Raw genomic sequence first — 25,766 nt, 5'->3', positions numbered from 1 at the left:
AGAATCTGGACTCGAAACCACTCGCTATGGAGTGCCTGGACGGCGTCCAAGCCCCGCCTGCATGTTGTATAACATACACGGCTGAGCCCTGTGACATTCCGAGTTGGGCTGACACTGTCGCAGTTGCCAGCCCTGGCGATGGATTCCTTCAGGGCCTGAGTACCTCTAACTGCACACAGGTGGTAACTGCGCCAGAGAACCAACTGTGCCGGTCCTTTTCCCAACGACCTCCAGGCAATTTGCGTGGGGAATCAGGAAGGCTCTCCTTGCTCAGCATCAGAAGTTTTTTCCGACTTCAAAACACACGTCGGAGGTAGGTTTGGGGGTTTCATTCTCCATTCCTGGAGAGAGACCTAAAGCGAAAATCCACAGAGCAGCAAAAGAAAAACAGGCCTGCGAGGGAGCAGAATATAGATGGAAAAAACTTGGGTGAGAAGTTATGATAGGAATGGAGGAAAAGAGGGTAGCGGAAAGTAGAAAGAAAGGAGTCCTATTAACACCAAAGTTATGGGGTTGTCGACGCAGCCCCTGTCTATTGCGCCTGCGCAGTGCTACCTCCTTGGGCACCCCGGCAGCTTCCCGCCGCCGAAGATTTACTCGTCTCTCAGCAACCATTCACTCGAGGAGCCAATCAGAGGGCACCTTTCGCCCTGCCCTTGCCGTCAGCGCCCAGGCGGAAGGATCCTGTGGGCGCCGGCTCCGCCCCGCCCCGCCCCTTGCTCCCCCGGGAGGGCAGGCTAAGGGGCGGGGGTGGGGGTGGTGGCGGAGGGCGGGGGCGTGGTTAGGCCGTATAAGAACGGAGGGGGCGGCGGCAAGACGGCTCACTCAGTGCCGCTGCCCGGGGGCTGTAGTGACCGCGCCGCTCCTGCTGGGGGGCTGCCCACGCCAAGGACCTGCCTCTGTGGTCTCCGCCGCCGCCCAGGTGAGTCCACGGCCCCCTCCTCTAAAGGTGCGAGGATGCGCAGTCCCGGAGAGCCGCGCGCTCTGCCTTCGGTGGGGTGGGGGGGTGGGGGGTCTACCCCGGCCCAGCAGAGCTCTAGTCTTCGCCGAGCCTGGTGGGGGCGCGGGGCCGGAGGGGGAGGTGCGGACAGGTGCCGGGCCCCTATGCTCCCTTTCCCTCCCGCTCCCGCGACGTCACCCCCGCCCCCTAGACGGACCAACCCCGTGGGCCAGGCGAGACGCTCCGAGAGGTAGCTACAACTTTCCAGAGACTTCGGCTGGGGCTGGCAAACTTCAGCGAGTTCCTGCTGCGCGCGTCCCGCTGACTGCGCAGTGGCCGGGCGCGGGCCTGACGGCCGAAGAGTGTGTGATGGGGGCCTTCGGCTCCTTCCCCGGGTCCGATGGCGCCCGCGCCACCCCTGCCTCCCTTGCGGTCATTCGGGTTCGCCCCGGCGCTCCCGCGGGCGTGCATACCTCGGCCAGCCGGTCAAGAGAGAATTCAAATACGGCGGTTTCGGAAGGCGCAGTTAGGGACGCAGCGGTCGGTGACTGTATCTGGCCTGGGAGCCCGAGCCGGGTTTTGAGGGAGAGGGCGGAGATCCCTAACTTTTCCTGGGTTTTCACTAGACTGGGGACACTGAGAGCCGCAAAGCGATCCAAGCGAGTGACTGGTGCGCTGCTCCTCTCTCGGAAACTCCTCGGGAATACTGCGTCGGTAATCTGGTTCCTCCCCTGGTAGGAGTGAAACTTGCTTAGCCTGTCTACTGAAAGCCACGGCCGTCAGTCGATTCGGCTAGCGGAGCCGCGGGCGGCTTAGAGGCACGGTGCCCGGGAGGTGTCGCAGTCCAGATCGCGGCGGTGGGAGGGAGTCGGACGAGGGGGACGATCCTGAAGAGATACAGGTTGGTAACCTGCACACCTAAAGGCAGAACACTTGCTGGAGAAAACAGAACGGAGCTACCTCGAAGGAAAGGGAGGATTTCCAGGGAAATGACTGGCGAGTTTCTCTGGAGAATGCGAGATGACCCGGGCTCACTGGAACCGACTGTTAGGGCTGGACCCCGCGGGAGGGATCCGCTCAGTTGCCTTGCCCCACTACCCCTTCTTTTTTTTTTTTTCTTTTTGTTCCGAAGGGAGGCTTCTGAAGGGTTGACTAAATCTTTGTTTTAGGTAGGGACCTGCTGTCATTTAAATGTCCATTTGTTTGTAATGGAGTTATAACATGCACACCGTGGAGTGTTGCAGGACACTTATTACAGGAAGCCTTTGTAAAGACCGTGTAATCATTTGTATTGTGACAGTTGGTATTCAGGAGATTTGGTAGGTGGGATGGGAACCTGAAGCTCCCCAGGAAGTAAAGTGAAGATTATTAAATCCTCCTGAAGTAGGCTCCTGGCCTGGCCCAGCTGCCTGCAGCGGGTGGTGATGGTGGGGGTGGGATGTGAGTGGCCATTGTTGGCTACTCTAACCTTTCAACGTGAGTAACTTGGCAGGGAAGCCAGCTGGCTAGTGAGCCAGAGCTGTCAGGGGGGTAGGAGTGCTTACCAGGAATTGCGCCTTCTTAAATCCGCAGAGGTGTTATGGAGGAACTGAGTCCCGAACTGGAGACCCTGAGACCCTGCTATCCAAGGGGGTGGGGTGGGCACTGGAAAACGCTGACTCTCTCCCTTTCAGGGAAGCTTGGAGGTGAGCCAGCAGGAGTTCTGCCCTTTGACATTCTTGTTTGTAAAGATAGAAAATTTAGTGTCTCTGGAGTCAAGCTTTTACTTGAGATAACTCAAAGCTTGTGTCTTAAGGTATACCCACACCTTTAGAGTCCAGTTATTCTCAATAAGAAGTTTTTGGAAAGCAGATTTGGGTATATTGTATATAATTGTTCAGGTAGCTGTGGATAACTTTAACATCAAAGTAAAAAAACAACAGCAACAACAACTTTTTTTTCTGCCTCTAAATTGTTACTCAAACAACAGTCCCAAATTTCCTAAGTTACTGTGTGTGCAGGGAATAAGCAGCAGCACTCTTTGAGTTTCTTGCAGGATACCTACGTTGTATCCAGAGATTAAGCTGAGGCAATTGAAGGAAAGGATTGGCTGGCACTTGGCCTGTTTGTCAGATTTAGTCGAGCGCCCGGCTCTGCCTACTTAGCATCCTCAGCTCTCCTGAGAGTGCAAGTAGCCATCCGAATCACATCCTGAGTTGCAGCCGCTCGCCGCCCCACCCCCACCCCCAGCAGTGGCCCACTGAGTCTGCGTCGTCCTGTTCAAAGCCAGGCCGGCTTGTACACATTGAGCACTGCCCATCAGAACAGAGAAGTCCTCACACTTATGAGAGTCTGAGGAACTGCCTGGCAGTAAAGATAACTTCCTGTGGACTATAGCGTCCTTGTTCTCCCAGTGCCAGAAACTTGGCACATTCGATACAAAATTAGAAAATGTCATGATTTTTTCAGCTGCTCAATTATGTAGTACCCTTGTCTGCATTTTCATCTTTGATATGTTATGTGTATGGTGTCAGTCCCTAAAGAATGACAAGCCAAGAACAGTGAACGGATGTGGTAAACCCTTTCAGTGTTACCAAGAAAACATCTTGTAGATACCCAGGACTAGTTTCATGAGTTAAGTTAAACCTGTGATGTGTTTGGGTTTCTCAGTCTCTGTGTTTGGGTTTCCCAGACTCTAGGCTGCATCTTGTTGTTATGGGATGGGGGCGGGACTTAAAGGGAAGCAACGCAGAATCTGAGGTGTTTCTTGGGATAAAACATTACTCCGGTTAGATAAGGTCCATTGCTTTTTTGTGTTGTCACTGAGGTAAACAAGACAACATAGAAAAATGCTTTCTGCCATCTTGGTGTTTTGACTGTAACATGTTAAATAAATTGGCATAAGCAATATTGTGATGAAGCCAAAACCTCTGTGTTTCAAGAAACGCTTATGTGTTTAAAGCCATTTGGGTACAGAAGTAGTGCTGATCTGTGATGCTTCCGGAGCTTCTGGTCTCGAACTTTTTTATCCTTTCACTACATGATTAATGAGGAAGTCAGTTTTGGAGTTTAAATTGTTTAGAGGAATTCTAAATGGGAATGGCCAAATAGCCCAACTGTGTAAGGAATCCTTATGAATTGTTTAGAATTCATAGATTTTGTGCAGCTGGGCCCTGTAGCCTGTTCTAGAACTGTTTGCAGAACCTCTTGGAACAATAGGGGAAAACAAATGTGAAGAAATAATTGCTGACGTTAAGCAACTCTCCATGTAGGATGTTTTTTAGTCTCGGAGCCTTTGGGAGTCTTGGTCACCCAAGTGTATAAAGTGTTTATTTCTTGGATAACAGTGACCGAGTCCGTAAGTGGTTAAGTGCTTCCGAGGCAGGCGTTTGTGCCAGGTGCCAAGGAGGCCAAGGGAATGGTATGTGAAAAGGCCCGTGGAAATGCTCTGGATGCAAATGGAGCTGGGCCAGCCTCAGAATGTCCTCGGGCACTCGGATTTTGCTGATTTGTTGCAGCCACTCGCATGTGAGCCCCAGGAAGGCAGGAGTCTATGCTCATTGCTGAATGCCGGATGCCAGGCCTGTGTGCCTGTTAATAGATCCACTGCCATTCCTCCCAGAGAGGGAAGCACCTTTCAGGGGATGGTGTCCTGGTGGGCCAAGGTGCTGGAACACATTTTTGGATCGAAAGCTGCAGGCCCAAAATGCTGGGTGGCTTTGGGGCCTCTTAAAAACAGAGGCCTCCAGGGTGTAGGTTTGGAGCCCATGGGCAGTGACGACTAATTGGCCGACAGCTGGAAGTCCTCAGGCCGAGCTCCAGAACCCACTCCCTTCAAGCTCTTCCCCTCTGCCCATCCACCCAGCACAGCCTCACAGTGCTCACTCAGCCTTTCTCTCCATGTTCACTCGGCTGCTTGATCTGCTGAGTCTTTCTCTTTTTGAACTTTTTGTTTCCCGCTGCCATCGCTGACCTGGTTTCGGTCTGCAGACCGCTGCTTCATTAGAGCGGCAGCCCAGAGCCTCTCTCTCCCTCCGGCCAGCTCTCCACCCACCACCTCCAGCACCTTCACAAGCTCATAGGAACTACGCCTCCCTCTAAAAGACTGGCTTCTTCTGGGACCTGTACCTTTCCACCTTCCATTCGTTCCTGACCCCCCTTCCTAACTGCCCTCCCTTACCTCATGGAACACACAAATATTTGAACAAGCTAATGCTCCTCCTCCTTCCCCATATTCTGTTTTGACCTAGTTCTGGACCCTTCTCAGAAACTTATGTTCTTACCCCACCTGGGGATGCCCATATCCCATCCCCTCCTCATCAGTACTTTTCAGTTCTACCTTGTACCTTATTTTCTGTTTTTTTTTTTTTTTTTCAAACCTGATCTTAACATTGGATGAGCACAGAAAATTCCACATCTGTCTCTATATTCACTCCCTGTAAATGCATTTTGAGAAGAAAATTATCCATGAACCTTGAACTAACTGCTCCCCCCATCTTGTATCAGTGTCGTAAGCGTTTCTCGCCCTGCATAGTCCTTACTAGAATGGGAGCAGGGTTGATCCTTGCCTGGAATGCCACCCCATTCCCCCAGACATACCCTGTTTACCCCTGACCCATGCTTGTGATGGTTGAGGGTGTCAGGACCACCGCAGCCAACTGACTCTGCGTGGGCTTGGCCAGCCCTGGGAAGGGTGCTGATCCAGACACAGAGACGAACTGGGTGCTGACTGAGCACCTGCTGTGTGACCAGGTGCTGGCCTGAGGGTGTTGGATGAGGCATGGACACTTCTGCTGTCTCCCTTGCCCAGCCCCTTTGTTATCTTCATCCTCCTCCACTCCCCCTACCCACTCCCCCGCCTCTGAAGCCGCCTTAGTTGTGAGGACACCTGGGTTCTGGCCCTGGAAGCACCACTGTCTCTTCAGATTTGACCTCTTTAGTTTCTTCATTGTAAGAAGGACAATAGAGATATGAATCATGATTACATTCCTAGTAGTCACATTACAATAAACAGGTGAAAAAAAATTTGTTTAGCCCATCATGTCAAGTACTATTTTGCAATGTGTAATCAATATAAAAATATGAATGGGTTATTTTACTTTTCCCCCTTGTACGCAGTGCTTGAAATCCAGTGTATATTTTATGTAGACAGCACATCTCAGTTTGGATTTGTCCCATTTCAGGTGCCCGACGGCTTGTGGTGCATTATTGGGTGGCACAGATCCAGGCCATCTGCAAGAAATGTTTCATTCTCAAATCCTGATTCCCTGTGTGTGGGAGTCAAGAGTTAATAACAGGAGGTTTTAGAGAAGGAGTGTGAGCTAGAATCTAAGCTCTGTGAGGGCAGATATCTTGGTCTCTTGCTTCCTCATGGATTGTAAGCTCCTAGAGCAGTGCTCGGAATGCTGTAGGCACTCTGATATCCGAAAGAATGAAAGGAAGCTCAGTCATTGTGGCGTATCTAATCATTCACTGTGTGTGTCAGACCTGACACTGAAATACAGGATGTTTGAGTCCCAGTCCTGCACTTGTTCTCTTGTTTTTCTATAGTTTCCTAGAGAATAATCATAACGTTATAGAATTTCAAAGAATTGCAGGTAAAAATCTTCTGAGACTGGCTGGGGAGCGGGAATCCAAAATTTAATTAGTCAACAATTAAAACTTGAAAATGGGAGAAGAAATAGCTGTTATGTAAAAGGTGTCTACAAAATGCCTGATAACAGCAACACATGATGCTGTTTGATGCTACTTGGTAAGTGCTCGTTTGATGACAGCATCCCAGTGAGCCATATGCATGGTCAGGCTCACACAATAGGGGACACCAAAGACAAGGGGGTGGTTTGGCCCTTGGTGCAGAAATAGACATCACTCCATGGTCTCATTGCTTCACTTAAATCCTATCCCTTCAGTCCCTCCCCACCTCCCCATCCTCCCACCTAATAAATTTCTGTTCTTAGCAGTATCAGAGGGGCCACTGAGCCTGGTGGTCTTTGCTCTGGCCGCCACCATGCTCAGTACCTGGAGGTCAGATACCTGCTATGTGCAGGGAAGGATCTGTGCAAAACTAAAACTGGCATGGAACTGTATATGTAACTAGCATCCTCATGGAAATGAAGGCAGCTCCTGCTAGGTATCAGTGAAGGGGGTGTCTGTGTTCAGAGTCAGAGAAGTGCTGTGCTGCATTTGAGCAACTGAGAGTTGATTGTCCCTTTGCTGATAAGGCCCAAGTATGCTGTTTGTGATGAGATGGGGCTTTTAGCTGACTGAGTTGTCCTTTTGGACAACTGACAACTGTTTAAAGCTCTGAACCAGAAAGTTAGATGGTAAAGTAGCTTGTGGACATAACCGTTGATAAAACCTGGAAGCTCTCAGCCCTTAAACTATGGATTGTATGTAAACTTGTTCATCTTTACTGTAAGGTCTCCTTGGAATCGTCCTATTTTCTCAGCCTAGTCAATGTCTGAAATTGTGGGACCGGCTCTGGGGATCTCTTTAAGTGAGTTCAGACCAGTAACATCTCTGCTTTAGAAAGAGGCATTTGGTAGGAGGGAGGGAGGTACCCAGTAGCAACAAGGATTATTTCCAGTTCCAGTTGTGTATGTAGTATAATCATGCTGACACCTTGGAAACATCAAGGCTTCTATGCCTCTCTCCCTTCCAAAGATATCTATGTTCTGATCTTGTTAATATTTGCATTTGCCACGATTCAGGGTATTCCTTTAAGCACTTGAACTTCTGTGGTGTTATAACATCTGGGCCAGTGTTTTGATTCTGTCTCATGCTGTTTTGCTGCCACAGCATGACTTCTTCCAGCGTTATCTCTCCAGCCACACTTGCTTAAGCGTCCTATTTTGAAAGACAGGAGCGAGCTTTCTGTTGGGAGTCATCTTAGGGTGGGTGTCTGTGGGTGGGGCCCAGGCATCGATAGCTAGGAAAACTATATGTTGGCATCAGTGGGGAGGGGCGGCTGGTAGGTGCCTCTCTCCGGGAAAACCTGGGCAGAGCGAGGCGACACTCGCCTCTGTGCCTGCTTCCGCTTCCACCTGGGACACTCTGCCTTTGGCTCAGGTAGCATCGCAGTCACTGTGAGAACTGAACCAAATTTTTTGACTCTAGTAAACATCAGAGCTAAATGGCCAGGAGGAGGCTGATAACTCTGAGAAAATAGATTGAGGCTTCTGGCTGAGTGTGCCGGGGCTGAATGAGAAAAGACCACCTGCTGAGTTGTTGTATCACTGACCCGAGAACTGGGCATGGCTTTGAGGCAAGGGGCACTTTTTCTTCTGACTGAGGTGGAGTGTGTCTGCGGGTAGTTGAGAAAGCAACTGTAAACGTTGTTGTTGTTCAGTTGCTCAGTTGTGTCCAACTCTTTGTGACGCCATGGACTGCAGCACCCAGGCTTCCCTGTCCTTCATCATCTTCCGGACTTTGCTCAAACTCATGTCCATTGAGTCAATGATGCCATCCAGCCGTCTCGTCCTCTGTCTTCCCCTTTTCCTCCTGCCCTCATTCTTTCCCAGCATCAGGGTCTTTTCTAATGAGTCGGCTCTTCACATCAGGTGGCCAAAGTATTGGAGCTTCAGCTTCAACATCACAACTTCAGCTGTAAACATAATTTCTTGGAAAAAGTCAACAAAGAATGTATTTTCTTATACTTTTAATAAACAGGGCATTATTGTATCTGGTTCTGTTGCTCTGGGCTGTCTACTAATGTAAACTCTTATTCCATGTACATAAACCACAGGTGTGCATCTTGGTTATCTGTGACTTTGTAGTGTGGTTTGGGGTGGTGGGAGAGTTTCCAGAATGTGGCTGCCTTGCAGGTGCTGGGCTCACCTGGAGGCCTGCCAAGGGGCTGGCAGACAAAAGGCTTCCTCAGGCTGCCCCCTGGTCCTAGATAACTTCGGCCTTCACCACCCTAGGAATTCAAGGAGTGAAGGAGGATTTCACTGCAGAAGACTGAATCCCTGTTGACCCTGGTTTTTCTGCTTTCTGCCCACTTATCTGCTGCAGCATATATCAAGTCCATGGTCATTCCAAGCACATGACTCTCTTTTGAGGATAAAAGGTTGTCAGGGGTCAGACTACATGCTGATGGGAAAAGAGGCAGGTGTCCAGCCTTAGGTTCAATGTGCAGGCGTTTGTCAGTCTATTCCAGGAGTTTCTGTTTTCAGGTGTGTTCCAGCTCTCCTTCCTGCATCAGCCCTTGGAGTCCTGGTCACTTCTTGCCAATTTGTCTACCTCCTGTCTGCAGCTCCAGTGGGGTTATCTGTTCTCAGATCCCATCAAATCGCCCTCTTGTCTGCAGGGAGTATCCTGTTCTGTTGCTTCGTCAGCAGATTCACAGTCCTGATCTTCCAGCCACCAGAGCGACTCCCAAAGGCTGCTCCTTTATTCTGTGAGCGGGGCATGCACCTTAGCTGCAGATCCAGACCTGGATCAGCTCATTCTTAAAAGCTCCCTCCTGCGCTATTATTGTTTCCTCTTGATGCTCAGCAAGCTGACTGCCCCAGCTCCTTCCATTCTTGGCTTCCCTCTCCCTTCCTGACTTGCTTTCTCTGAAATTACCACCACTCCTGACCTGGCCAGCATCCTGGAGCTTCCTCAGAAGGGAGTATCCCAGGCCTTCACCTCTCAGCCATTGTTCCTTTACAACACTCATTCTCATGACTATTTAGCATGTCTGTACTTAGTTACATTCAATTCTGGTGGCTCCCACCAGGCTGGATACACCCTCACATCCATGATGCTTTTGAGGGCGAGAGTTCTGTGCTGACAATTGTTAGATACTTTGGTTCTAAAGGCCTTGCTTTGCCAGTTTCTGTATGGTATTACTCCACCTAGGGGGCCTTAGCACTTCTGGCAACTTCTTTCCCACCATCTTATAACAAAGCTTCATACCTTTCTTCTCTCTTTTCTTATTGCCATCTTCTTCCTACAACTTCCTGAGCAACCAGCTTACCTTCAAATCCGTGCTCCGACCCCAGCATGTATGCCAAAGCTACCTGCCTCCCAGGAAGCCTCCTAAGTCCCATTTCTGTCTCTTCTGAGTGATGTGTCCTTGGACAGTTAACACTGTGTAGTCTCTCTGTTCCCTAGCTTCCCCACCTTTAAAAGTAAGGAAATAGTATCTCTCTTGCAGGATTGTTTAAGGAATCAAACAGGTTGACCCAGATGAACTTCCAGCACTGTTTTGCTGCCTGTTTGTTGTTTTGTTCAGTCGCTCAGTTGTGTCCGACTGTTTGTGACCCTATGGGCTGCAGCTTGCCAGGCTTCCCTGTCCTTCACTGTCTCGCGGAGTTTGTTTGAACTCATGTCCATTGAGTAGATGATGCCGTCTGTTTGGGACATTGCCAGATATTTGGTTTAGTGGCTCATAGGGCACCTACCTGGGGCCCTCTCTATAGGAAGAGCCCCTGGAAGGTTCTGTACCTCTTAGTACTGGCCAGAGCATCTAAGCATATGGTAAAATTAAGCCAGTGAGGAAAGGATGTGGTTGAGAATTAGTTAAATGTTTCTGTTATGAAACAGCTGATGTGCAGGCACCCCCCCTTGAGACCTGGGATTTCCTGCACCCTGGCAAGGGCTTCGGTTCACTGGTGCCTCTCTGAGGGGCACCTCTAAGCCACCGAATCCTGACTCACATCTTTTGCTCAGCTGGAGGCTGCGCTCAACCTGGCAGTGAAGGCCGGTTGACTGAAGCTTTGCTGTCTTTAGTGTATATGGTGGTGATGGGAAGACAAGGTGTCACGGTTAGCATAGTTAGCAGAAGGCAGCTTTCTCCCTTATTTGGATAAGACCAATAAAATTTATGTTTCAGAAAAGATCACTTTGGTAGCAGCAAGAACTGGTCATCCCAGTGTACATGTGGGTGTGTAGCATGAGCTTACTGCCCGCTCCCACCTGCCACTCACTACTGGCAGAACTCGACCTGCCTGGAATTTGCCACCAGTTCTGAGAGTCAGAACATTAGCTCCAGAGTTGAGGACCTGGGGTCAATTCACTTGATCTTTCCTGATCCTTATCCTTTGTGTGGGCTTCCCTGGTGGCTCAGATGGTAAAGAATCTGCCTGCCTGCAATGCAGGAGACTGGCATTGGATCCCTGTGTCAGGAAGATCCCCTGGAAGAGGAAATGACAGTCCACTCCTGTGTTTTTGTCTGGAGAATTCCATGGACAGAGGAGCCTGGTGGGCTACAGTCCACGGGGTCCATGCAGAGTCAGACACCACTGAATGACTTTCACTTTCATGTAGAGTGCTTGTACGGATTAATGGGCTTGGACATGGAGTGGCTTGTACTAAGTGCTCTCTGTCTGCTTGTCCGCACACCTGTATACCTTCATTTTATAGGAAAAAAGTAATAGGCCCAGAGCTGTGGTTTCCATTCACTCAGCTAGATGAGGGAAGAGGTGGGATGGGATGTTATGATGTGTGTTGCCATCTACTTTCACTTCTATTTAAATTCTCTAGGATTTTATAAGCAAGGAAATAGTTCCTTTTTGATTAAAGTGCCCTCGGTTGTCCACGGAGGAGAAGAGTTCATGTGAACATGGCAGCCATGGGCACATGGGTCTCCCCAGGGCCAGGAACCAGCGGTGGTGAGGGTCTTTGTTCCATATACACACACCTCCCTTGGACCCTGACAGCAGGCTTGGTCCACTGTCCATGGCCGAGTCTCTGACCCTGAGCTGGAAAGGGTCATGAGGAAGATCCAGACCGTTGAGGTAACACCCGGTTAACAGTATGAGGACATGTTGTCGTCAAAGGAATGCTGAACAGTGTTTGAGTGTCTTTGTGTTCTGAGCCCACAGCGGGGTCCGGGGCAGAGGCGCCGCTCAGATGCCTGTGGGCTGGATGGAGAGGTTGCCACAGCCGAGAGCACCCTGATTCACACTGCAGTTTTTCCACAGAACCTTCTGGGACGTCCATGACAAGTGTCGGGACCTAGACTTAAATACACACCATTCTTTAACTTCACAGATGGACCTCTCCACACGTGCTAGGACTCTGGGTGCTTCTTCCTGTAATGCCGGGCGCACAGAGGAATCAGTGCTGATTTGACACTAGCCCTCGACCATAAGGCTTGAAAGTATTAACAGTGCTCTTAGCATTTGTCTCCAACCTGTCCACCTGCCTGTCCTTCTGCTTGCCCAAAGTCCCATCATGCTTTCATAGTCTCTGTCACTCCTGTTTCTGGGGTCTAGATAAACTAGGGAACAGGACTGAAAGTGCAAGTGAAGTTGCTCAGTCGTGTCCAACTCTTGGTGACTCCATGGACTGCAGCCCACCAGGCTCCTCCGTCCATTGGATTCTCCAGGCAAGAGTACTGGAGTGGGTTGCCATTTCTTTCTCCAGGGGATCTTCCCGACCCAGGGATTGAACCCAGGTTTCCCGCATTGCAGGCAAACGCTTTACCCTCTGAACCACCAGGACTGGAAATAGCTTTTTTTTTTTTCTTTTCTTTTTAATGAAGGCTCAGAGTGGTTTTCAGATCCAACTGCCTTGAGTGTGCCAGGCAGTGGGAAGCAAAGATAAGTTAGACATCCTCTTGTCCTCAGGGAGCTTGGTCTCATCTTTGGGCTTTAGTTCATCTTTTCCTCTTACCTTATGCTGCCGTCTCTGCAAAGCTGTTTTCCACTCGTGTGTGTATTTTATCCTGCTGCTGCAGCCAGATGCTAAAAGAAAAGGGAATTTAAGGGTACCAGGCCTGGTGTGCTGTGATTCATGGGGTCGCAAAGAGTCGGACACGACTGAGCGACTGATCTGATCTGATCTGAAGATAGTTGTTCATCATGAGCCAAACTTTAGAAGATTAAGTAGCTTAAACTGAGCAGGCAACTGCTCATCCTCATTTGTGCCTGAAAAGGTGCCTAAATTTTCAAATCAATGAGAAATCATGGTTGCCAGCTTTCCCAATTTCTATTGAGCAAATTCAATGAATTTGCTTCTCAGGCAGTAAAAGGGCAGTAAAAAGACAGTAAAGACAGTAAGAAGACAGTAAAAAGTAGTTTGAATTTACCAGGCTTCAAATTATTTCGTGTTCTGTTTACTATTTTGTTAATTCTGCTAATTAGAATTTGCCTTTAACCAGGGCCTTTCATGAGTTGAGACTGTTTCAAGTAATTCTCTTATATGGGGATTATATCAGTGTTGATCTCTAGTAGTTAAAAACTACTGTTACACAAAGTTCTGGTGTGTAATCTAAGCACTGGGGCCTATGACTTAGATTTATTCTAGTAATCCCACATTTGTCTAAGTAACTTGTAAATGTGCTTTGGTATTTGAAATTGTTTGGAGGGATGAGGGAAAACGAAGGATTTATTTCTAATAGGCATCGTTAACTTATTTGGGACACTTCTCATAAGCTAAACCACAAATACAAACACAACCTAAATTTGAACTTTCAATAGCTTCAAGAGCTTCTCCAGATCTAAGTCATGGTAAATCGAGAGAATTAAAAACTATACCATGGGGACTTTCCTAGCATTCCAGTAGTTAAGACTCTGTTTGCACTGCAGAGGGCATGGGTTCAGTTCCTGGTGGGGGAACTAAGATCCTGCATAACAAGCGGCATGGCCAAATAATTAAATAAATAAAAGCTGTTTTTAAAATGATGTATCTATCTGCAACAAATAGAGAAAACCTCAGGCTTCATGACTGAATCTAAAGAGTAACTAAATGGACAAATGTGTATAGACCAATTCAAGGCTAGCAAAAAAAAAAAAAAAAACAACAGCTATATCATGGACTTAGCATATGTCCCACACTATGCTTTTATATTGGAGAAGGCAATGGCACCCCACTCCAGTACTCTTGCCTGGAAAATCCCATGGACGGAGGAGCCTGGTAGGCTGCAGACCATGGGGTCGTGAAGAGTCGGACACAACTGAGCCACTTCCCTTTCACTTTTCCCTTTCATGCACTGGAGAAGGAAATGGCAACCCACTGCAGTGTTCTTGCCTGGAGAATCCCAGGGACGGGGGAGCCTGGTGGGCTGCCGTCTATGGGGTTGCACAGAGTCGGACACGACTGAAGCAACTTAGCAGTGGCAGTAGCATGCTTTTATATACACTGTTTTTTTCTGAGAATTAACTCCATTATTCATATATGTGTCAGAAGTTGTTGACATGGAAGATGCCAACCATAGGCATCTTGGGTTCCTGAAAAAGTGTTTATTGCATTTATTAAGGTTCTTGCAACTGCAAGCAATAATCAGCAGCACCATGAGGATAGCTGCTGTTGTTTCGTCGCTCAGTTGTGTCCAACTCTTTGACCCTGTGGACTGCAGCACGCCAGGCTTCCCTGTCCTTCACTCTCTCCCGGAGTTTGCTCAAATTCATGTCCACTGAGTCAGTTGATGCTATCTAATGATCTCATCCTCTGTCGCCCTCTTCTCTTTCTCTCAACCTTTCCCAACATCAGAGTCTTTTCCAGTGAGTCGGCTCTTTGCACCAGGTGGCCAAAGTGTTGGAGCTTCGGCTTCAGAATTTAAGGTTGATTTCCTTTAAGACTGACTAGATTGATCTCCTTGCAGTCCAAAAGATTCTCAAGAGTCTTTTCCAGCACCACAATTTGAAAGCATCAATTCTTTAACACTCAGCCTTCTTTATGGTCCAACTCTCACATATAGCTATAGACATACAGCTCTCTCACTATAGCTATGTGTGTAGACATAGCTATAGTACATCTGAAATGGGAAACAGTAATTCTTGTGAAACTACAGAAAACATTTTTGTATGTTAAATAGAATGACACTAGATGAGATGGCTTACCCATTGAAAGTTTTTTTTTTTTTTTGTAAAAGACCCACAATGGACGTCTTGTTTTAGACAACGCATAAGTAGAAAATTGCATAAAAGCCCTTCCAGATCAGAACTGTCCCTCCTCCTCATCCTGCCTCTCTAGAGATCAGTTTTTAGGCTGAAAGTGGGGGAAGCTTCTAAGTGCATTTGGTGTTGATACATGGGTATGGGGATGGTGGGATGGGCTTCAAGGAAAGGAATTAAAGAGATTAAACAGGTAGCAGATTTGACGTTTCCTAGGGGAGAGATTTTGGAACATGGCTCATAAGATTTTAACTTTTTTCAATTAATATATATGTAAGTTCCAAATTCAAAAGAAATAAAACAAGTTTTCTTTGTACCCTGGCCTGGAAGTGGTATTTGATGTAAGCTGAGCTTATGTATCCTTTCAGGGATTTTTGATTGCATAAGCATAGACTTGTGCCTTTACACACACAGTTTCAGACTTGATTTTTTATTAATCTTGATAAGCATTTCATATTCATAAAGATAGAGCTACCACCATTCTTAGGGACAACTGCATGCATTTGTATCCTGTTGTATAGATGCATCAAGTCATTTAACCTTCTTTACTGATGAGTATTTGTAGCTTTATAAATAATGCTTCAGTGAATATCCTTGTGCATACTTGCAAGTATACTCATAGAATAAAATCCAGGGTAGACTTCCCAGAAGTAGAATTGCATGCCAAAGAATAGGTCCACTTAAAATTGAGAGTCCCACATTGTTCCTCAGAGGGAACCCATGGGCAGTGTACCAAAAGTGTCTGCTTATTGGTCTTTGCTAGTCTGATAGATAAAACTGATGCATGAAGTCTAAATTTGCCCATCCCTTAAGGTAAGGTTGAATATGTTATGGGTGTCTGAGCCACTGTTATATCCTCTGCCCTTTCTTTTGTCTGGGGTTCTAGTATTTCTGATGCATGAGAGCTCCTTATTCGTTAAGGAAGTGAGTACTTTGTCTAATATTATGAGTATTTTTCTACTTTTGTCTTCTCACTTCTTTATAGTGTTTTCACCATATAGATATTTTAATTTTTATATAGGCAAATGCATCAATTTTTGTGACTGCTGTGTGATTTAGAAAGGAATACCTATTCTGTGTAAATTTACATAAATTTCATGTTTTTTCTAGTACTCTTAGGGCTTCATCTTTTTTACACTAGAAGATGAAGTCTTTGATTCATCTTCTGGATCTTAGATTGACACAAGCTAAGAGCCATCTTATTTTTTAAATCTAAATAACTATCCAGATGTCTCAATTTTCCCTTTTCTATTTTGAATCCCTTCTTGATTATACGGTAAATCCCCTTATGTACTAGATTTTCCTTCTGATTTTTAAAAATTCTGTTTTATAAATTTGTCCATCTTTGTGTGTCAGTACTATGCTGTTTCAATTTTTGTGGCTTCATATCTCCTACCAGGCTAGTAGATCTCTTTCCATTTTTTCATAACTTTTTTGACTGCTCCTGCCCCTCCTCCCATTAGAGCCTTACAAATTTTCAGTCTAAAATAGATTCTAACTTTGAATCTATGGCAAGTTCAGAGATTTAAAAATATATGAACATTTTCATGCATATGTACTCCCCCACCTTCCCACTGCTCCCCTCCCCCCCCCCCCAACCAAGAACAGGTGATAGCTTTCCTCATATTCTCCCAGGTCTAAGATGTCCTAGTTCTAATGTTAAGAGTCACTGTTCTAGAGGTGGAACAGTCCTGACTTTAACTCTAGATGACTTTTTTTTTTGAAACAAGTCCTTAAAAGTGAGGACAAAAGTGATTCCTACACCTATTCACCTCTACAGCATTATTGAGTTTCTTCCTGGAGATTTTCTTAAAATTAATTGTTCCTCCTTTTCCAAGTACTGATTGAATCTCAGCTCCTGTGTTGCTGTGACTTCTCATGCCCATATCAGAAATACGAACCTTGGAAACACACTAAGATCTGATACACAGTGTAAAGCAAGTTGTGTCTTTATAGGTAAGTCAGTGTACCTGGCAGAAATCTGTGTCACCAAATCATAATTTAGCAGGGTGTCAAAGCAGAGTTGGAGCCATGGTTTTCTATAATCATTTGGACTTAATTGTGTGGCGTCCTGCACAGTTGGCACAAGTGTACTTCATGCTCTGCCCATCATCATTAAAGGGGCCACAAAGAACCAAGTGTATATAAGAGCATGTTAAAGAGAGATCTCTACTGTCCCAAATTTGACTTGAGTCCAAAGGCCAGCCACAGTAAACGTCAAATATTTCATCACAAATTTCAGTTGGTATTGATAGCATAATCTAGATAGCCCAGGGCTTTCTAACGCTGTCCAAACAGGTTTGCAGGGAAAGTTTCATCTTCCCCTTGGCAAGTATGCTTCAGCAACAAGCAGAAGGGCACCCATCCTCCACCGGTCTTCCTGGACTCTACTTTGATCACATGATCATCCACCTTCCCACTGCCAACCAGGAAATTCAGTCCCCTAACCTCCCTACGAAAGGGAGCCTGTGATCTGACTTGAGGAGAGAGGCGCATGATGGCCAGATTGGACAACTCACCAGGTTCTTGACTGCCTGCTGCCTTCTACCACAGTGGAGCACTCTTGTGGCCTTTCTGCTGGCTCATATCCCTGCCCCATAAAGGAGCTTTTCTGTGACCTTCCTGTTTGCCCCAGTCAACTGACACTTCTTTCTTCTGCCTTCATATTACATTTTCTTTCTCATACTGAGATGTCATGTTCTCACTCTCGTTCTTGCTGGCCAGCTCCTGGAAAGCTGCTTGTCTTGGTGTGTCCATTAGTGCCCCCAACACAGACCAACAGCCATCCCATCAATCTGAGCTCTGTAGATAAGGCAAGGGCCCTGGGCACCACCAGCACAGGACCGAAAACCCAAGTTGGAAGCCCAGGACTACGCGTGCTGGGTGTGCTTGCAAAGGCAGCAGCTTCCAGTCAGTGAAGCTGCAGGTCCTTGGGATGGATTTTGTGTATCTAGCAAGTCAGAAAAGTGAAGCGGGTGGCAGACCTCTCTGTTTGCTGCGAAGTCTGAGGACAGCACCTCAGTCTCTTCCATCCATCTAGCTAATGCGTGACCCATGTGGAGCCATGGCACCTGGACTTTCTAATATATCTGTTTTTGTCATTCCACATCAGAATTTCCAGGGATCTGTTGTTTTTGTTTTTTGAACAGTATAACTTAGTTGCAAGTTGCCGGGGTAACTTTGTGGCTCTAGCAGGCGATGGTGAAGAAGCATGCTTTTCTCCTAGTGCATACGTGCTCCGTTGTGTCCAACTCTGCAACCCCATGGACTGAAGCCTTCCAGGCTCTTCTGTCCATGTGATTGCCTAGGCAAGAATACTGGAGTGTGTTGCCATTTCTTTCTCCAGGGGATCTTCCCCACCCAGGGATCGAACCTGCGTCTCCTGTGGCTCCTGCATTGGCAGGTGGATGGATTCTTTACCACTGAGCCACCTGGGAAACCTTTTTCTCCTAGTACTGACTGCTAACTTTGTTTTCCTTGGGTAAGTTGAAGGGATTCTTTTTCAAAATAGAGTTGAAAAATCACACTTCCCTGAGGAGGTTTTCCACATCCTGGGTGGGGCCTCCTTGCTGGGTCAGCAGTTCCAGTACTTAGGTGACCTAACCCTTTCTTACTCAGGAATCTTGTCTTTCAGACAATTTCTTGGCCCAGCCCTGGATGACAGGAGTGTTTGTTACAGGGCTGACGGGTCCTGAAAGTGAAGAGGGTACCAGCATACTTGATTCTAGCAGGACTAAGCCTAAAGTTGAGAATCCATGTATTCCTGGAAGGAAGAAATCTTCTTTTGTGGCTCCTGTGTTCTGTGTTGGCATTGTGGCCTGGGTGTCAGCCAGCTCAGGATGTAGATAGGGAGCCAAAAACAGGAGAGGCAAAATTAGCAAAACCTATAGACCATCTGTTGAATAATGCTGTGTTTTGGTTACTTGGTTTAGTAAGTTTGTCTGCTTGCCCTCACACACAAATTCTACCCCCACCCTACCTTCATGAAGACAAAATGGGCAAAACAAACACACCGCATAGAAAGCAAAATGCTCAAGTTGTCGGATTGGTACAGGGTAAGCTGATGTGTATTTTGACCTCGCTCCACACGGGCACCGTTCTAGACGTGTTTAACTCATTTAATCCTCACCACAGCACCCGACAGCAGGTACACTTTACCACTTGGCAGTAAGCAGGATGTTCAGAGAGAAACCAGCCTCGTTTCTGGGTCCCCGGAGCTGCTTTGACACAGAGAAGTGAACCCTAACTCTGTTTCTCCCCCCTCCCTTTCAGTTTCCCTGGCAACAACATCCCCCAAGATGGCTGAGGAGAGCAGCAGTACCAGGGACTGCGTGTCCTTCAGCGTGCTCACCTGGGACCAGGTGAGCCGTCTGCACGAGGTCCTGACTGAGGTGGTGCCCATCCATGGCCGAGGCAACTTCCCCACCTTGGAGATCACACTCAAGGACATCGTGCAGACTGTCCGTGGCCGGCTGGAGGAGGCAGGCATCAAAGTGCAGGATGTCCGGCTGAACGGCTCTGCGGCCGGCCATGTCCTGGTCAAAGACAATGGGTTGGGTTGCAAAGACCTGGACCTCATCTTTCACGTGGCTCTTCCCACAGAGGCCGAGTTTCAGCTGGTCAGGGATGTGGTGCTGTGCTCTCTCCTGAACTTCCTGCCGGAGGGCGTGAACAAGCTCAAGATCAGCCCCACGACCCTGAAGGAGGCGTACGTCCAGAAGCTGGTGAAGGTGTGCACGGAGGCTGACCGCTGGAGCCTCATCTCCCTCTCCAACAAGAACGGGCGCAACGTGGAGCTCAAGTTCGTTGACTCCATCCGGCGCCAGTTCGAGTTCAGCGTGGACTCATTCCAGATCATTCTGGACTCCCTGCTTTTCTTCTACGACTGCTCTGGCCATCCCCTGTCCGAGCACCTGCACCCCACGGTCATTGGGGAGAGCGTGTATGGGGACTTTGAGGAAGCCCTGGACCACCTGCAGAACAGACTCATCGCCACCAAAAACCCCGAGGAGATCCGGGGTGGGGGGCTGCTCAAGTACAGCAACCTCCTGGTGCGGGACTTCCGGCCCACCGACCAGGATGAGATCAAGACCCTGGAGCGCTACATGTGCTCCCGGTTCTTCATCGACTTCCCCGACATCCTTGAGCAGCAGAGGAAGCTGGAGACCTACCTGCAGAACCACTTCGCTGAGGAGGAGAGGAGCAAGTACGACTACCTCATGACCCTGCGCAGGGTAGTCAACGAGAGCACCGTGTGCCTCATGGGCCATGAGCGCAGGCAGACCTTGAACCTCATCTCCCTGCTGGCCCTGCGCGTGCTGGCCGAGCAGAACATCATCCCCAACGCCAGCACCGTCACGTGCTACTACCAGCCTGCTCCCTACGTCAGCGACGGCAACTTCAGCAACTACTACGCGGCCCACCCCCCGCTCACCTACAGCCAGCCCTACCCCACCTGGCTGCCCTGTAACTAACCTTGAGACCTGAGGGTTTCCACAGGGGGGAACCCCCCACCCCCACCCCGGGCAGGGCAAGGCTCAGGTAGGGGAGCCTCCTTCTAGATGTAGGTGTTTGGCTTTTAAAGCAGAACTCAGCTCTGATTCGGCTTTTTTTTTTTTTCTTTGTGTGCCCATTGGAATGGGTCTCCAGTGTATCATGAGCCAAGGGACCTGCTATTCCAGTGCCACTTCGGAAAATGCTAAAGGAAGTATGACCTCTCCACATCTTTCCAAAACAGACACTAACACGCCACATTCTGAACGTCTGAGCTCCGGGCAGTTGTTGAGACTGGGAAGCACGTGGGCAGTGCAAGCGGAGCCTCAGTTGCTGGGTTCCTCACTGGAGCCTAGGGGAGGCGATGTCAGCCCTCACTTGGAATTCTCAGCACTTAACATGAAAGTCGTGCGGATGGTCTTATTCTCTTGTATCTGTTTTAGTCAGGCAGAAAAAATGATAAACATGAGGGTGCTCTTGTGGCTTAATTTTCTGTTCAAGGGGCTAAATTGCTTATGTTTATTCTCTGTCAGCGGAGCTGAGGATTTGTCTCAATAACCAAAGCCGCTAGCTGGAGAATTTATGATCTGGTTGGATATGGTTTATGGTTTAGATGCTATGCTATCTCGAGGAATTGTGAGGTATTGCTGAGAGAGAAAAAAAATGACCTTTTCTTGAAATGTAACTTGAAAAACAAAATAAAATATGCAACATAACGTTAAGTAGAATTGTGGTGGTGGGGGGTGATTGTAAATAGGAAACGTGAATGTTCAATCTTTCTTTTCTTAAGTAAGGAATTCTTGTTGAATGACACTCCCCCCGCTTATCAGCTCATCGCTTTTGTTTTGCTCTTCCCAAGACGGAGGATGGCGCCGAGTCTAGAGTCATTGCAGTAACTGACATGAGGGGCTTCCCATGTTTTAATTGGAAACCCATTCTGGTCACATTCCAAGTATGACTGGCTGTTTTTTTCTGGAGTACTCTGGCTGATTTTTGTTTTTGTTTTCTTTTCAAAAAATAGTGGTTTCCTTCTCCAGGCTTTTTGGACAGCAGGTGAACGCAGGAATGTCAATAGATCCAAGTGACCTGTGGAACGTTCCGCACATGTGCGGACTGTGCTGCTCACACAAGCACCAGGTACTCAGAACCTGGTTTAAAATTGCTTTAGATTCGTACCTGCTGTCCCTGTGCTGCGTGGGAGGTGGACACTCCTTCCACTGGTGGGGCCTCGTGTGCGTGCGAGCCCCCAAGGCACCTCGAGAGGATTATTTCTGGTGTATTTGGGAAGAATTGAGAGAATGAAAAAGAATCTTCCTTACGCTGGTAGATTGACTGTACTTGTTTATACTCGCACTTTAGAAGGAAAACAGTGTTATTCTCTAGTCTGAAGCAAGCTTAGTAAATGGGAGAGTTCTAGGCCACTGTTGCTTTCCCAGTAGGTTTAGATAAGGGACTTTGTGTTTTGAGACTTTTTGTGGGATCTTTTAGAAAGCATCACTTTAGGGTATCAAGGGCAGAGAAACGCCATAGTGCCAGCCAGCTTGGTTTCTTAAGTGATTTAATCAAATCCATACTCCTGATTTTGATGGTTTCCTGTGGCCATAAGAATCCCAAGCCCTGAGTGATTGTTTTCCCCTTGCTTGAAGCAATGAAGTTACAATAATGTTTAGTAGAAAAGGAGTGGTTTACCTTTTTCTAAAGATTATATTTTCAGGGTTTTTTTGTTCTTGTTGTTGTTCTGGAATGTGATGTCTTGGTCCTCTGGACAGCAGATCAAGTGTGACTGAAACCCAGGGCTTAGTTGGTATCCCTGTTGTGGACAAGGTGAATAGAAGCCACTTCTTAGTGTAACTAGCTCCTGTTACCTGTGAGCTGATAGTTACAGTTGACTCTGCTGGCTTTGAGTCAAGACTGGTTCTGCATGGAGGGAGCCCTGGGGTGCTTCAGTGTTAAAAAGGGCAATGAAGAGTGAACCCCAGCTTTAAAAACTAGGTGATCATCCACAACCTTAAAAGGCTGCCATTGTGGTCAGATGGCAACATGTTTACACAAAGATAACAGATCTGTTTAATCAAAGCTTTGAAATATGATGAAGCCGCCAACATAAGCACTTGCTCACAGAAGTCAGTATTGCTTCTACTGGAAGAAGGCTCATGGATCAGGGTAACCAGGGTCCAGATGAAGATGGGGTCAGAACTGCATCAAGTAATTAAATTTCCAGTTTGACCTTGGAGTTCTTTCTACTTCCTTTTTTTTTTGTTTTTTTCCTGTCTGGTACTAATCCTTTTAGGATGAAGGGAGGCACAGAAGTTGCTAGAAATCTCAAGCCCCTGAGTTCTTTACCACCGCTGCAGGATGGCCCTTCACTTGAAGTTCTTGGTCAGCCCAGCCATTTTGAAGTTGGAGAGTAGACCTGTGTTCTAGAACCACCAGGGTAAAAAAGTGCACTCGCCGAAGCTGCACTCGTAAACACCTCCTGGGTTAGCGGCGTCTCTACCTGCTCTAGGAGCCTCTGGCATGCCTCAGGATAAACCAGGTAACCTTGAATTTGAGGTGTCTGGAAATTCTAGCTGGAACTTGCCTTTCGTGCTGCTCACACAAGCACCAGGTACTCAGAACCTGTACTGAGTCCAGTGGTTCCTCCTCTTTGTGTATTGAGTAATATGAAACTTGGCAGTGGCCAAGGGCACCACAGTTCAAGTGCAAGTTCTAATATAAACGCAAGCAGCCTCACTTTTGCTTCAGGGCTCCAAGCAGTTTTCTGATGCTTTCTGCAGGCATGCAGCTTGTTAGCCCAGCCTGCTTCTTGGAGTCAGGTTGAGCAGCTGCAGGATTAAAGCAGTACCTATCCCCCCTTGCGTTGGCAGAAGAGGACACATCAAATTCCTGGCCTTGAGCTTCATCTCACCTTTAAATCTTCCCTTGGCAGTGAGACGCTATTCCTCACTCCATAATTTCAACTCTGAAACCAAACTACATCACTGACACCTTCAGATCAGGGTTCCTGCTGACTGCATGTGGGAGGTGACATGGCTCACAGCTGGGACCTGGCGGATGGAGAGAGGTGGGTAGGTAAGATGCTAGGTTCCTAATATGTGGTAACAGATGTGGTTTGGCATTCAAGGTTTGTTTTTGTTTTTTTTCCCCCAGTTTGACTTTTTTTTTTACCCCCTGGGGATTAGAGTAACAGAAGAGCTGTGTGTAAACCTGTGTTTTGTGGTGATGCATTAGTAATCAAATTGCTAAAAGCCCAGATCTTCTTGTCCTTCACCCTCTCTGCTGGCACTGGCCCATTGCCTTCACAGTAGATTAGAACTAGTACTGCTTTGTGAACTTTGGGAAATAGTGCCACTCAAAAGCGACTTCCTAACTTGAGGAACACCTCCTTTTTAGTTAACTTTCTGGTCCCGGTGCCTTGTTTTAGGATGCAGCTGGATTCTGAGCTCAAACATCCTCTTCCGGAGAACAAATGAGAGTTATGTAGTTGTGAACAGAGACCCTGATGCTCCCCAGGGAAGTTGCTTCCTGGGTATCTGACTGGGGCTCCACACTGGGGAAGAACCCTTGGTGTGGACTCTGTGAGGTGAAAGAGCTTCCAGTTGCCAAGGCTGGATTTGAATTTTTCATCTGGCAGAGACCAGAATGTCACAGCTGACTTTGGAACATACTCTGGTTCAGCCAGTTCCATTCAGAGCACCGAGGGAGGGGTGTATAGCAGGGGATATATTTTAAAAGACCAGGCAACCTTTCAGGATTATTTGTGGAGACTTCCAAGGTGAGGATCAGGAAAGAAAATGCTTTTTTGTGAGGTCAAGTTCCAAATCTTGTTTACTATCAGTTAAAAAATAGTTTTAAGTGGAAGCAAAAGAAATTGCTTAGAGTTTTGCCTGGGCTAGTGGGAGTTGGTGCAAATCGTCAAGTGTGTTTGCATACGAAGGTGAGAAGACCATCCACTAAAGAGGAAGTCGTTAAATAATATGGCTCTCTGGGCATTTTAAAACTCAAGCCATCTGGTCTTTTTTTTTTTTTTTTTTAGTGAATTTAAAAAAAATTGCTGCTTTAGGAAAATTAAGTCTTTATCCATTAATTTCCAAATTACTATAGATGAAAAGATACAAATTAAACTAAATTGAAAGCTTTTTGTTATTCTGTACTTGCATAGCCTTTCCAATATTAATTTCCTAGGTTGTGTGAGGTTTCCTCTTTGGTGTAATGGCCACTGACCTTCTCATGGGATGCAGGTGAAATCACTTGTCAACGCAAAATGTGTTAGAACTTTATGAAATAAAGCTTTGAGTTTGAGAAATAAAGATTTATTTAAAAAGACCATGTCGGCTCTGCTCATTTCTTTGTGTCTCCTGGATGGTGAACTTATTTTACGTTTCAGGAAGTATGTAGCATGGTGGTGAGTGCTTATCAACGTGATCAGCCTTGGATACTTGTCTGAAAGATGATGCTTTCTCTATGGGAAGGGATGTGTGGTTACGTTTGGGGGCTGTAGCTCCTTCAATATTTGGATTTCAGCTAAGCTTTGTTATTGATCACAGCATCTCTATTAACGGCTAACATTAGATGGTGAAATCCACCTTCAATGGCATCTTGTTTGATTCAGTGCTAAAGGCTCGGTTGTCTGGAGTTTGACTTTGGCCCCAGACCTGTTTCAATAAGAACCAAATCAACCTCAGCTGTACTAGATACCAGTGTTATCATGGTTTCTTCACATTTGAAAGTGTAGAAGTGATGGAGTGATGAGTGGTTGTCTTGCCTTTGTGTAAAATCCTTCATCCCCTTCTCTTCAACCTGCCTCTTGCTGCTCCTTCTTAAACCTTCCAGTCTGAGGATGAGAATTCTCTGGAGTCCATTATGTGTGGTCCTCCCAGATCACTGCTTTGGCTTGTTTATCTAATGACCCTTTCTCGGAAGCCCTGACTCCCAGCTGCACCGTCCCTGTTGCCTCCTCACCCTCCCCTTCGTCCCGGCGCTGTCAACACCGAATCAGTGGCGTCTTAGTTGGAGAAGACTCTTGAGAGTCCCTTGGACTGCAAGGAGATCCAACCAGTCCATTCTGAAGGAGATCAGCCCTGGGATTTCTTTGGAAGGACTAAAGCTGAAACTCCAGTACTTTGGCCACCTCATGCGAAGAGTTGACTCATTGGAAAAGACTGATGCTGGGAGGGATTGGGGGCAGGAGGAGAAGGGGACGACAGAGGATGAGATGGCTGGATGGTATCACTGACTCGATGGACATGAGTCTGGGTGAACTCCAGGAGTTGGTGTTGGACAGGGAGGCCTGGTGTGCTGCTATTCATGGGGTCGCAAAGAGTCAGACACGACTGAGTGACTGAACTGAACTGAACTGAAGACTACCTCCATTCTAGCTACCAACGCACCCTGGCTGGACTTGGTCTGGGCCTCGAACTGCTCATGAGGCTTAGAGTGACTTTCCCTCTGCTCCCTCCATGGCCACAGGCATCAGGATCCGTCAAAGAGCAATTTTACACTCTTCTGTTTGCTTACCAGCCAGCACC

The 25,766-nt window shown here is 47.4% G+C and overlaps 1 protein-coding gene across 2 annotated transcripts; it reads left to right on the top strand.

The window, feature by feature from the left end:
• The first annotated feature begins 291 nt into the window (after positions 1–291).
• TENT5C (terminal nucleotidyltransferase 5C) lies at positions 292–24,565 on the top strand. 2 transcript variants are annotated; one of them, XM_055584609.1, is made up of 2 exons: positions 292–313; positions 19,018–24,565. In XM_055584609.1, exon 2 carries the CDS (start codon positions 19,044–19,046, stop codon positions 20,217–20,219), a length of 1,176 nt encoding a protein of 391 aa, XP_055440584.1. In that variant the 5' UTR covers positions 292–313; positions 19,018–19,043; the 3' UTR covers positions 20,220–24,565. The 2 variants fall into 2 exon arrangements, with proteins under 2 accessions (XP_055440584.1, XP_055440583.1); XM_055584608.1 differs by lacking the exon at positions 292–313 and adding an exon at positions 822–922.
• The last annotated feature ends 1,201 nt before the right edge of the window (positions 24,566–25,766 follow it).

The sequence above is a fragment of the Bubalus kerabau genome, chromosome 6 (assembly GCF_029407905.1).
Source record: "Bubalus kerabau isolate K-KA32 ecotype Philippines breed swamp buffalo chromosome 6, PCC_UOA_SB_1v2, whole genome shotgun sequence".
In the NCBI taxonomy this organism is placed as follows: domain Eukaryota; kingdom Metazoa; phylum Chordata; class Mammalia; order Artiodactyla; family Bovidae; genus Bubalus; species Bubalus kerabau.
This window is presented reverse-complemented; position numbering and strand designations above follow the sequence as displayed.

What these genes read in the sequence shown, in the direction of transcription:
- TENT5C (XM_055584609.1), top strand. Translation starts at nt 19,044, where the DNA reads ATGGCTGAGGAGAGCAGCAGTACCAGGGACTGCGTGTCCTTCAGCGTG.